Below are 13,008 nucleotides of genomic sequence, written 5' to 3' on the forward strand. Positions count from 1 at the left end.
GGGAAAAATGAAAGCATGCTAAGGGTGACCATATAAAGGGACTAAGGACTGTGAATGGTTCTTTCTCTGCCCCCTGGTATCAACCCCTGCCTCTTTCACTTTTTTCTGCTATGAGACCCCTAATAACCCAGGAAGGAGGCAAGAGGAACCAAGGGAAAGATGCATGGCATATCCTGGGTACTTGACTGATATTTGATTAAGAGAGGAAGGCAGGAATACCATGCCCACTGATTAAAAGTAGCAGTAGATAGATAATAAACAATGCAGAGCTGTAGTGTCCCAGCTCTCTACCTACAACCTGAGGAAGAGAAGTCTGAGATGGCGACTGAGGGAACGTGACAAAAGAGATTCATGACAAAAGCCACTGAACAGAATATACTTTTAGATGTTGATACAGGGCCAGTAACAGGGACCTTCCTTACATTGGTTCCCTTCCCAGCCTTCATTGCCCTATTCTTTTCTTCCATAACACTATTGCAAATTGTAATTATATATTTAGTTAGAAGTTCAATCTTGGTTTCCACAACTAAACAATACCTGGCATAGTTGGCCCTCAAAAGTTTATTTATTGAATGAATGAATGAATGAATGACAAGTAGGGCTGGAAAAGTAAGGCCAGATGAAACAGTGAGGTTATTACTCCTCTCTCCTCCTTTGGGGAAAATCTCAAAGCATCCTTATTTATTGAACACTTATTATTTGCCAAACATTCTACAAAATTCTGTGATTTATCACATTTGTCCTACTAGCAAACCCAGGAGGAAGTGTGTTCATAGGTCCCCAAGACCCCCCTCAGATTTAATGATTCACTAAAAGGGCTCACAGAACTGCTCAGCAAAGCTGCTACACTCACAGTTACAGTTTATTACAGTGAAAGGATACATATTAAAGTCAGAATCAGAAAAAAATACATAGGGCAGAGTCCTGAAAAGACCAGCCACAAGCTTCCAGTTGTTCTCTCCCAGAGGAGTTGTACAGACACTTATTTGACTCAGCAAAATGCATGACAGCACACATGAAGTATTGCCAACCAAGGAAACTCATCCAAGACTTGATGTCCAGGCTTTTTATTGGAGGTTGGTCAGGTAGGCATGTGGTTGACTTGAGTCTCCAGCTCCTCGAGACGTCAGCGTTCTATCACATGACTCAAGCCTCCAAGCTGTAAATCACATTGTTAGCTTAGACTCTCTGGTATGCCCCAAGGCCCTAAGTAAACCAAATCTCTCTGAACAGGCAGGATATACCCAGGGCTTAGAGGTTATCTCCCAGGTCAACTACCAAACCTTTCATTGGAATAGGCAGGGTCTGAATAACCCAGAGTTGTTGACGGTGCTGCACAGAGAGGTGTAGTACCAGCCCCATTTTGTGTATGACCTAAGCTAAGGATCATGAAGGCTAAGTGATTTGGTCAAAGTTACAAAAGCCAGAATGCACACAAACATCCTACTTGATGCGAACATTGGTGTTCTATTGCACCCTTGTGTCTCCCTTAAAAAAGTAAAATTCTCTATGAAGAAAAGAAATTCACATAGAATATCTCATAACAGGCAGGATATTCCCAGGCTGATATCTCATACAGCCTCAAATGTAAATGACCAGATTCAAGGACTTCCACTTAGGAAGAGCATAATTCTGTGAACCCTCTGGTGATCTCAAGCCCCCAACTAGCAGACGGTCTTGATCCTGCTGAGCACTGGGGGGTTGGTTCTCCCTTCTCACCAGGGAAGACAAAATGTGTGCACAAGGGCCAGTTAGAACTTTCTAACATAGTCTCCATTGCCCAAAATCTGCTCCAAAAGGATTATTATGGGGAGGGAGGGAGGCATTCTGGCCCAACTGGCTAAGCAGCAAGTAGGAAGTTAGGATCCACGACAGTTAGTTGGCCCTTTGTCTCACTAGTAGAGTAAAATCACATTTATCCTACCCAGCATTCCCAAGGCCTGTTCTGTTAATCCTGCAAAGTGGTCCAGATGCAAATATAAAATCACATGGGTAGATAAAGCTTCTGAGAAGCCAGTCAGCAAAGAAACCTATATGACTTTAAGTTGGCATTTCCTGAACTGGAGTATGGAACACTTTTTTGAATGTATGTAACACCCAATTATTAAAAATCAGGACAATTTGGAAAATATGGCCAAGACTCCCATTTTTATTTTCCAGCTTATGCCAATAAACCTACTTTCAAATTATTATTATCAGTCATATTTATTAACCTTGCATGTATCCTTCTCTTCCCGGAATGCCAATTTCTGGCTATTTCTTGATTAATTCACAATATCATTCATTCTTTGAGCATTTATCAAACACCTCGTCTGCAGGTCTCAGAAACAGATACAGAGATGCATTAGAGACACATCCTGAACTCTCCAATGAGAACCCATAGCCTAGTGAATAATAACTTGAGCCAAAGGCTGGGATGTTTTTTTCTTGGCTCCATTCTCCAAAGATGGTTGATCTCATGACCAGCTCAGGGAGGTGAGCAGTTAGCTCAGCATGTTGATTTTGGCCCCACCTGATGCCAGGAGTAGAGAGAACCAGGCCAAATCCTTTCTAAACCACGGGGAAGTGTCACTAGTGCATGGCAAAGAGCTCATTACATAGTAAGAAATGGGGTTCTCTTCCCAGCTCAGCCTTTTCCCTTGTACTGTGGTGGTTCTGTTCCACTTGGGCTCCTTTTCTCTTGTTATCCTGTTATCAGTCCACATGCCTCCTTTATTATTTTCAAGTTGGAAATAAGCTCAGAGCTCATTGGCAAACTATACCTCCTGCTGTTTCTGGATTCTACTATTTGGGTATTTCACTGTTATGCAGTCTTGTTTCCGGGTTTTTAATATGTGCTTGTCTGGACTTGTTTAGTTTCAAGTGTCAGAAAATAACTCCCAAGTAGTTTAAGTAATAAACAAAACATTATATATATGGTCTTATTTATTAACTAAGTATCCTTCAAGCCACAGCTGGACCTAGGCATTCAAATTTTATTGTCAAGTCTCTTATCTATGTATATCTCTTTCTGCTGCCTTTTGCAGCTTCATTCAAGAAGATGTGTCCTACTGCTCAGGAAACATCACCATTGGTAGTCCAAGGTTTACCTCCTCAAGGCTCATGATCCAAGAGAGCATCTATATGTTAAACCTCAGAGAAGATTCTAGTTGACCCCACTGGAGGCAGATGAGTGCACCATACAAAGCACTATGCTAGGGGTTTTGGGTACTGTGGCTGGCCTGGCCCACAAACCCCTATGTGTGTGGTGTGACCAGAATGAATAACAGGCCCATCAGAAGATAGAGAGCAAACAGGTGGTTCCTCAGAGAAGGAATGCTTGCCGTAATTTTACTACTAGCGTTCATTTCTACAACATGCCTTTATGCTAATGTGTCTGCCTGACCTTGTTTCCTTGTTTCTTGGTTTCACACATTATCCCTCCATCCAAAGCCGTCCTTGTGGCTTTCAGACCCAGTGCGGTGACAAATGAATAGACAAATTACAGAACCGCAGAAAACTTGAGCCTTTTGAATCATAGAAAAGGAAAGCTCTTCAGGCACATACAAGCTCGCATTGGATTATCTGGCTTTCAGAAAAACACAAAGAAAAAGAGTTTGGTAACGACCTGGCTTTGAGACCTCCACACCCACTTTATCTGCATTTCCCCACCCACCTACACCTGTAGAGGCAGAAAACAATTGTGGGTGATAAAAGCTATTACCAACAATGTAACGGGTGGTAGCTGATGTGGAACTTGAGTCATTTTCCCCTGAGAGAACAGTTGAGAACCGGATAGAATCAACCAGCTGAGTCTCTTCAGGTGCTTAGCTTTTATGTGAGGGCTCTGGAGTTCAATAATTCATGCTAATACAGCCAGCAGCAAGCAAATTGCATTCACACTCTATTCAGATTTTGATTATAAAACAGAGGCCCAAATGAGTTTTATGATGGAAAAACATACTTGGTGACTTCAGCTGGATGAAAAGGAATGAGAATGAGAGAAGCACCAGGCCTTGAGGTCACAAGAGCCAGTCGGTCACACTGGCTGTGTGACCTTGTATGAATGGTGAATATCTCAGAACTTCTATTTCTTCATCAATACAATGGGATGATGCCACCTATTTCAGAGGATTTTTAGTTCGTATGAATGACATAATACACAGAAAGTGAAGTAGAGCTATAATGTGAAGCACATTTCTGTGGCCGGTCAGTACCACAATAAATGTTAATTTCCTCCCTCTCTTCAGATTCTCTCCCTCTCTCCCTGCCCCTGCTCCCATCCAACCATTTTTACAACAGGAAGGCAGTGGTTCCTATAAGTATGAATGTAGAGCTGAGATACCAAGGGAGATTGAAGAGAAAGAAGATGTTTAAAATCAATTTATGTATGATACAGTTCCACAATACTTATCTGTACTGAGGGGAGATGGAGGAAAGATGAAGTTGGTCAGGCACTTAGTACTATCTCAGGGTTTCAAAGTCCACGCATCTTTGCAGAGATTTAAGCACTTTGTATGCAATTTCAGTTTTAATATGCTTGCTCAGTAGTCATTAAAATATGTGGCCACTTGCACTGGAATGTCTTCCAGAAAAGAAAGAGAAAAAGGCAGTTTAGCCATTCACAAAACCTACATCACAACTCCATTGCTCCCATTTTAGTTAGAATAACATATAAAGCAGACCAGGGGCATCAAATTTGGAGCCTGGAGGAGCTTGGTAGAAATGCAGCCAAGACCACGATAGCCAAACTGTGGAAAGAGCCTCGGTGTCCAACGAAAGATCAATGGATAAAGAAGATGTGGTTTATGTATACAATGGAATATTACTCAGCTATTAGAAATGACAAATACCCACCATTTGCTTCAACGTGGATGGAACTGCAGGGTATTATGCTGAGTGAAGTAAGCCAGTCGGAGAAGGACAAACATTATATGTTCTCATTCATTTGGGGAATATAAATAATAGTGAAAGGGAATATAAGGGAAGGGGGAAGAAATGGGTGGGAAATATCAGAAAGGGAGACAGAACGTAAAGACTGCTAACTCTGGGAAACAAACTAGGGGTGGTGGAAGGGGAGGAGGGCGGGGGGTGGGAGTGAATGGGTGACGGGCACTGGGGGTTATTCTGTATGTTAGTAAATTGAACACCAATAAAAAATAAATTAAAAAAAAATGCAGCCAAGAGATTCTGGTCAAATAGGTCAGGGGTGGGGGTCCAGGAATCTGCATCTTGGACATCTTCCATCTTCCACCTATATCTTCCATCATGGAAGATATAGGTGATATAGGTGAACCACAGACTTTATTTTGAAAAACACTGTCTGAGTGGTTAAGAGCTTGAGCTCTTCGGAATAGGCAAACCCAATCTCAAATCTTAAACCACCACCATCTACCTTCATGAACTTGGGCCACTCCTTTAACCTTTCTGATGCCCAGTTTTCTAATAACAGGCTGTCATGAGATTAAATAAGATCTATCGTGGAGTACCTAGCACATGGAAAGGAACACTCATGAACATTAGCCATTGGTATTATTGTTATTATGCAAAGCCAAAGGGGCTTCAGTTCTTTCTCTCAATTTTTTTCAGTCTTCCTTCTTGTTCTTTCGCTTTTTACAAATCCAAATTAACAGTGCCTTAAGCAAGATGGATGTTTATTTTGCTTCCAGACAAAAGACTGGAAGTAAAGGTAGTCTAGGAATTGTCTGGCAGCTCTGTAACTTCTTTCCCTCATTCAGTGTGACCTTCATCCTCAGTGTTCAAGATGGCAGCTACAACTCCAGCAATCATGTCTGCATTCCACATGGCAAATGCAGGAAAGAGAAAATCAGTCTCTCTCAGGAATGACACATCCTAAAAGTTGCTTATATATACCCCATTGGCCAAAACTAAGCTGCCCCAGGAGGCTGGAAAATGTGACCAGTGTTCCAGGTGGCCATGTACCCCAAAAATGTGATTTATATTACAATGGAAAATTGGAAGAAAGAGGGGACAACTATTGCACCTGATCTACCCAGCCCTAGGAATCTAACAGATTCAGATCATTCTTCAGCAATCCTGTGCTTTCGTTCTACTTCTATTTGCGTATTTCTCAGATAAGAAACCAAAAAGGTAGTTGGCTTGGCTTGTTGATCCTAGTCAGCTTGGCTTATTTTCTTTTTTTTTTTTTTTTTTTTTTTTAAATTTTTATTTATTTATGATAGTCACACAGAGAGAGAGAGAGAGGCAGAGACACAGGCAGAGGGAGAAGCAGGCTCCATGCACCGAGAGCCTGATGTGGGATTCGATCCCAGGTCTCCAGGATCGCGCCCTGGGCCAAAGGCAGGCGCCAAACCGCTGCGCCACCCAGGGATCCCGGCTTATTTTCTTCCTAAATTTCTCTCATACCTTTCAGTTCTCATTCCCCAGTTTCATTCATTCTCTTTCTACTGTCCAATTTTTTTCAAATAATCTCCATACCCAATGTGGGACTCAAGCTCATGACTGAGAGATCAAGAGTCAGATGGTCTACTGCCTGAGCTAGCCACACACCCCTCTACTGTCCAATTTTAGTAGACGATACAATTATTTCACTGTAGAAAAGTTAGAAAACATGGCTAAGCACTTAGGGAAACCATTTTTTTAATATTAAAAAATATCACCACTTAGCAGTAACTACTCTTAAAATGCTGGCATAGCCATCCAGATAAAAATATACATATATAGGGATCCCTGGGTGGCGCAGCAGTTTGGTGCCTGCCTTTGGCCCAGGGCGCGATCCTGGAGACCCGGGATCAAATCCCACATCGGGCTCCCAGTGCATGGAGCCTGCTTCTCCCTCTGCCTGTGTCTCTGCCTCTCTCTCTCTGTGACTATCATAAATAAATAAATAAATAAATTTAAAAAAAATACATATATATTTACAATGAAAGCCTAGTTCTCATTTATAATAAAAACATAACTTTTTAACCTCTTCTGTTATATTTAGTATATATTATGAGTAATTGGCAATTTTATTAATTATAGATCAGTGTCATAATTTTAATGACTTAGGATTTTCCATAATTTTTCAACCAATTCCATTTATGATATCCACAACACCATGCTAAGACTCCTAGTACACATGTCTTCGCTCACTTGTCCACTCGTTTCCCTAGGATGAGCTGTGTACCTGTGGTTTTCTATCTCCCTGGGCCCTCCTTACTCTATCCAGGGACCAGGGACCAGCAGAAAAACACTGCTTTATCATCCCATCAGCAAGGGACTGTTCAGGGCTTGTCTCTACCCCTAAACTGCTTGATACTCCTTTTCAAATGAACATCGCAGACTCGGAAGTTTCTCGCAGACTGAAATACTATACTGCCTGCTTACATCCCCTTATGAATAGCAAGACTACCCCCGAGAGAGGGGACTACTTCACCCCACTGCTGAGGAAAGCACAAAGTAAAATCCAAACCCAGGTGACACTGAAGGGCTAGTAAACATAAGTTAGGAGAACTTTCAGTTTGCCACACTGACTTCAAGCAAGACCAAAGTGAAACTGTTTCTGCATGTAGAAACCTGTTTCAATTAGGAAAAAAAAAGATGCACTTGATTGAAACAATTATTTAGATAGACAACTAATTTAACAAATGATAGTTCTTTAGCTGAGTTTTTTTTTAAGTGATGACTGATTTCTGACTAATTCTTTGTCTCAGTGCTTCCTAATGATCCAAACACTCATGAGGTTTACACTTTGTAGAGGAGACTGAAGACAAAATATGTTACATCACTCGCATATAGCTCTTTCTTTCCTATTTTTTATATTAACTTATTTATTGATTTAAGTAATTTCTACACCCAGTGTGGAGCTTGAACTCACAACCCCGAGATCAAGAGTTGCATTCTTCTCCAACTGAGGCAGCCCAGTGCACCTCATATAGCACTTTGAATTTTCTGGGACTTTTCACCTCAGTTTTTTTCCCCATCAACACCGAGGAATAGGTAAAACTGGTATCATTAACCTTTCCTTACAGATGATGATTATAAGAGATGTCATTTATTGAGCCCATACTATTTATCAAGCAATATGCTAAATGCATCATTATAAATATTTAGTCTTCAGGGGCACCTAGTGGCTCAGTCAGTTAAGTGTCTGCCTTCAGCTCAGGTCATGATCCCAGAGTCCCTGGATCAAGCCCTGTGTCGGGCTCCCTGCTCAGAGAGAAGTCTCCTTCTTCCTCTCCCTTTGCCCCTCTCTCTCCACTCATGCTCTCTCTCACTCCCTCACTCTATCTCTCAAATAAATAAGATCTTAAAAACATTTAGTCTTCAAGACTATCCTTATGAAGTACATATTCTATTTTTACCCCATTTTATAGACGGATACGATTTATGAAAGATTAAGTGACTTGACCATAGTCACATGAGAAGAAAGTGGTAGAGCCAGAATTCTCCCAATTAGTATGCAGGCTCCAGAGAGAGTCACTGACTCACTCAAGTTCACATAGTTATGGAGTCAAGTCCAAAATCCTGTTCCCTGCATATTGATTAAGAACAGGGACTCTGAAACTAGGAAATCCACTATTTCCCTGCTGTGTCTTCTTAGACAAGGTACTAAACCACTCTGTGCCTCAGTTGCCCTACTTAGGAAAGGGAGTAATAAGCATCCAACCCTTAGCACATAGGAAGTGCTCATTTGGGACACCTGGGTGGCTCAGCAGTTGAGCGTCTGCCTTCAGCCCAGGGCATGATCCCAGGGTCCCGGGATCAAGTCCCACATGGGGCTCACTGCATAGAGCCTGCTTCTCCCTCTGCCTATATCTCTGCCTCTCTGTCTCTCTCTGTGCTTCTCATGAATAAATAGAATCTTTAAAAAAAAAAAAAAAAAGGAAGTGCTCAGTAATCAGCTATCAATGTTCTATCTTCTGTCCCCTGAGCATATAAACTAAGGACATATTTCATTGGTCTGTGCCACACTGCAGGTGCCTCGAGCAAAGGCCTTATGCAACTACCGAGGGCAGAATCCTGGTGACCTGAGGTTTAATAAGGGAGATGTCATCCTTCTCCGGAGACAGCTGGATGAGAACTGGTACCAGGGGGAGATCAATGGAGTCAGTGGCATCTTCCCAGCCAGCTCCGTGGAAGTCATCAAACAACTTCCCCAGCCACCCCCACTGTGCCGGGCCCTCTACAACTTCGACCTACGAGACAAAGACAAGAGTGAGAACCAGGACTGCCTGACCTTCCTCAAGGTAAGATTCTGGGCAGCCGTAGAGGTCACCAGCAACTACACAGAGACTGTAGCAGAACCTGGACTTGTTTAATACTTGCTGATTTTTAAAATGTGTACCTATTTTACACATAAATGTTTCTATGTATGTACGTGTGCATATATATGTACTGTGTGTTTGTACCATTCAAAACTAAATGGAAGTTGCCAAAGAAATCTACTAGTAAGAGTTTGATGAAAATCCTTAAACCTTTTATATTACAATTGCAAAAATAAGTATTCACATCTTCATTCATTCATTCTACAGTCACTTTTTTTTTTTTTTTTTTTTTTTTTTTTTTTTTTTTTTTCTACAGTCACTTTTGAGCACCTCTTCTTCACAGGCCCTGGGGGATGCAGCATGAAAAAGTCACAGTCTCTGCCCTTAGGCAGAGTAGTAGAAGAGACAGATAAGTGGACAGAAATTTACAAATACAGTTTGACTGTGCTGGGCAAAATAGAGCTCTTACTATCTTTACCATGTATTTGTGAGGACATTCTTGCTGACTAAGTTCTGAGTACCTAATTCTACTCTTTGCAACATTCTATTTAATTGTAAACATTGTATTCAAAGCACTCCAGAAACACACAATAACATAATTATGCCTTTATATATAAATAACCTCTTACAAGATATTATTTTCCAAGCATATTAATTACCCTAAGATTTTTTTGCCTCTTTTATTTATCAGATAATTTCTCACCATGTGCAAGTAATAACACTTTTTTTAAAGATTTTATTTATTTATTCATGAGAGACAGAGAGAGAGAGAGAGAGAGAGAGAGAGGGAGGGAGGGAGGGAGAAGCAGGCTCCATGCAGGGAGCCGGACTTGAGACTTGATCTCCAGGATCAGGCCCTGGGCTGAAGGCGGCACTAAACTGCTAAGCCACCCGAGCTGTCCAATAACAACACTTTTACTGAAGTCTAGATTACTTTAATTCTGTGTATTCCATATTTATTATTCCTTACACATTCGAATTCTCTCACAAAGGCCAAAGTTGGGGTGATTTTCACTCTTTGCTGCTTATGCTAAGTACACCAGATACTAGAAGTAGATCTGGTATGGAAACTTAGGAAAGGTCTTTTATTTTGTCAAACATTTTTATTCCACCACTCCCAGAAATGAGATTTGATTCAGATTGCCTCAAACTAGATAACCTCACTGTCCTCCATATTTTGAAATACTGAGCATTATTGTCTTGGCACCTCAGACTGAGTCCCTTATGGAGTGATGCTTAGAAGAATGGCAGTTCAAGCCCACAGATATTTATTGACCATTTACTTTGTGGCCAGGCATTAAACACTGAGCTCTGGAGACACCACTGGAGGTATCTGCATTTTTATCCCTCTTTGGGAATTTGCAAAATTTGCAAAAACTCCATCTGCTCATTTGCTCATTGAACCCATCCATGTGCCAAGCTGTCCACAGAGGAAAAAAGGACAAATCAATGTTCCTACCTTCACAAAGCTGGCAGACTAGTGAAAGGAACAGACACATGAATGGGAAATTATGACCCAGGAACCAGAAGAGAGGATTTGATCCATTCTGGAAGCTGTGGAAGGCTGAGACTACACTAGGAAATTTCATGATCTTCCTAACTCAGCAGGTCCAAATTAAACCCTAGATCTTCCTCCTCAAAGATGTTCTTTTCCTAGTGTTTTCTATCTCAGGTAATTGTGCAGTTTACTCACGTATCCCCTTATTTATGCATGCACACATTCTTTGAGAAATATTTATTGAGTGACTACTAAATGGGAACCACTGTATTGGGTGCTGGGGACACAGAAATGAACAGAGCAGAGACCCTGAGCACATGGAGTTTATAGTCTGATGCGGTAGACAGGTATTTAAGAAATCATAACTATAAATGTGTAACTAAATTGTGATAGGGACAGAGAAAGCTAAGAAAAGGTACAGTGCAGTAATGAACTTTGATTTGGATTCATCTAAATTACTGAGAAGGATGGATATTCAGATTTGGACTGATGAATGGGTATGGAAGTGGAAAGGCATTCCTGGTATGGTATACAGTGAAAAATCAGTGTGTCCTGTATGACTTCTTATAGATGAAATATAAGGATGGGCTGAATGAATGTGTACATATACACACACTAGGAGTCAGAATAGTGGTTAGTTCTTACTGGGTGATGGGAAGGGGCACAAAGGAACCTTGTAGGTGCTGGAAATGTTCTATAGCTCTTGAACCAGTGTATGTTTTCAGCAAAGTTTTAAAAAATCAATATACATATATATGTATATATATATATATATAGTATATAAAACAGATATGTTTTATCTTAATAGAAAAGAATCTAGGGGGGAAATGTGCTAACAGGGATGTTAACAATGGCTGTATCTATATTGTGGTACAATATTTGTTTTGTTTACTGTATTTTCAAATGTTTCTACAAATCTACTTATCACCTTTTATAACAAGAAAATTTTGAGTAAAAAGACACCTTACATTTGATACATTAAAAATTGAGTAGGGGTGCCTGGCTGGCTCAGTCAGTGGTGCATGCGACTCTTAATATCTGGGTTGTGAGCTCAAGCCCCATGTTGGATGTAGAGATTACTTAAAGATAAAAAAAAATTAAAGTTGAATAGGTTCTGCAAAGTCTTCAAAATTAGAATGAAATTTATTCTGCCTTTTGCTAAGCTAAAAATCTATCTCCCTGTGGCTCCCATATTGATTTCTCCATAAAATTAATATAAACTAACACCCAGATTCTGCTGGTGATTGAAAATTAGAAACATTTCCAAATTTTCTATTGGATCCCATTGTTCCTCCAAATTATTTCTACTCCTCTTATGGTCTTGGTGACCCAAATACTGCCCTTAATGGAGGAAGATTTTATAAATAAATTATGAAAGAGTTACATTTCTTGCACCTTACACCATCTGGGATTCCACTCTGATCTCCACTGAAAGCTTTCGCCACCTGAAAACCGAGAGCAAATGCTGACCTTGAGACTTTGTCTCTTTCAGGATGATATCATCACTGTGATCAGCCGAGTGGATGAGAACTGGGCAGAAGGCAAGTTAGGGGATCAAGTAGGCATCTTCCCGATCTTGTTTGTAGAGGTACGTAAGTATTAAGTCTGCATCTGATATACGCTTACCCTGAAATACACATGTGCCACAGGGACACCTGAGAGAAATGCCTTTTTGATAGAAGGCTTATTTCAGAAGTAACTAAAGTCTCCAAAGAAAAGATGCCAGAAGATAACACCCAGTTCTGGCAAGAGTGTGGGGAAATGGGCCTTTTTATTCTGCTGGTAGGAGTGTGAATTGTGCAATTTCTCATGCTCAAACTCAAATAAACCCATATCAATAACATGAAAAACCTATATCTCTTTTGATTCAGCAATTCCACATCCAAGAGTTTATTGTAAAGAAATATTCGAACAAGTATGCAAAAATATATGTACAAGGTGTTCGCCATAGCATTGTGCATAATGGTGAAAAACAAGAAATAATCTAAATATCCAATAAGGATTTCATTTTTAAAAATTATGGTGATGAAAAAATATATACCCATTAAAATAATTCTAAAGAAGAATATAAATATCACTGAGTATTTGGTAATTATGGAAAGAGGTTTATGATTTGTTGCTAAGTAAATAAAATTTGATGGGTATAGAGTTCTGGATTTAGAAGGTCAGAAAGTCATGAAGATCTGTTTCACAACAATATGAATATACTCAACACTACTGCATCCTATATTTTAAAATGGCTACTAAAAAATAAATAAATAAATAAAATAAAATGGCTACTAGGGTAAATTCTTGTCATAT

General features: G+C 40.2%; 1 protein-coding gene and 1 long non-coding RNA gene across 10 annotated transcripts in view; one reads left to right on the forward strand and one right to left on the reverse strand.

The window, feature by feature from the left end:
* Positions 1-13,008, forward strand: part of SH3RF2 (SH3 domain containing ring finger 2) — a 131,380-nt gene that overhangs the window by 52,174 nt on the left and 66,198 nt on the right. For all 9 annotated transcript variants that reach the window (XR_012031172.1, XR_012031173.1, XM_072826341.1 and 6 more), the window contains exons 3-4: positions 8,922-9,191; positions 12,200-12,295. Coding sequence is in view for 7 of the 9 variants with exons in the window: in XM_072826341.1 (XP_072682442.1) it covers positions 8,922-9,191; positions 12,200-12,295 (366 nt within the window). In the remaining 2 variants the exon portion in view is untranslated. The remainder of the gene's footprint in view (positions 1-8,921; positions 9,192-12,199; positions 12,296-13,008) is intronic.
* LOC140633592 (uncharacterized) overlaps positions 780-13,008 on the reverse strand; it is a 51,359-nt gene continuing 39,130 nt past the window's right edge. Inside the window, exons 4-5 of the long non-coding RNA XR_012031175.1 lie at positions 3,386-4,564; positions 780-1,159 (exon numbers count right to left, since the gene is read on the reverse strand). This is a non-coding gene — a long non-coding RNA (uncharacterized lncRNA). The remainder of the gene's footprint in view (positions 1,160-3,385; positions 4,565-13,008) is intronic.

The sequence above is a fragment of the Canis lupus genome, chromosome 5 (genome assembly GCF_048164855.1).
Source record: "Canis lupus baileyi chromosome 5, mCanLup2.hap1, whole genome shotgun sequence".
Lineage (NCBI taxonomy): Eukaryota > Metazoa > Chordata > Mammalia > Carnivora > Canidae > Canis > Canis lupus.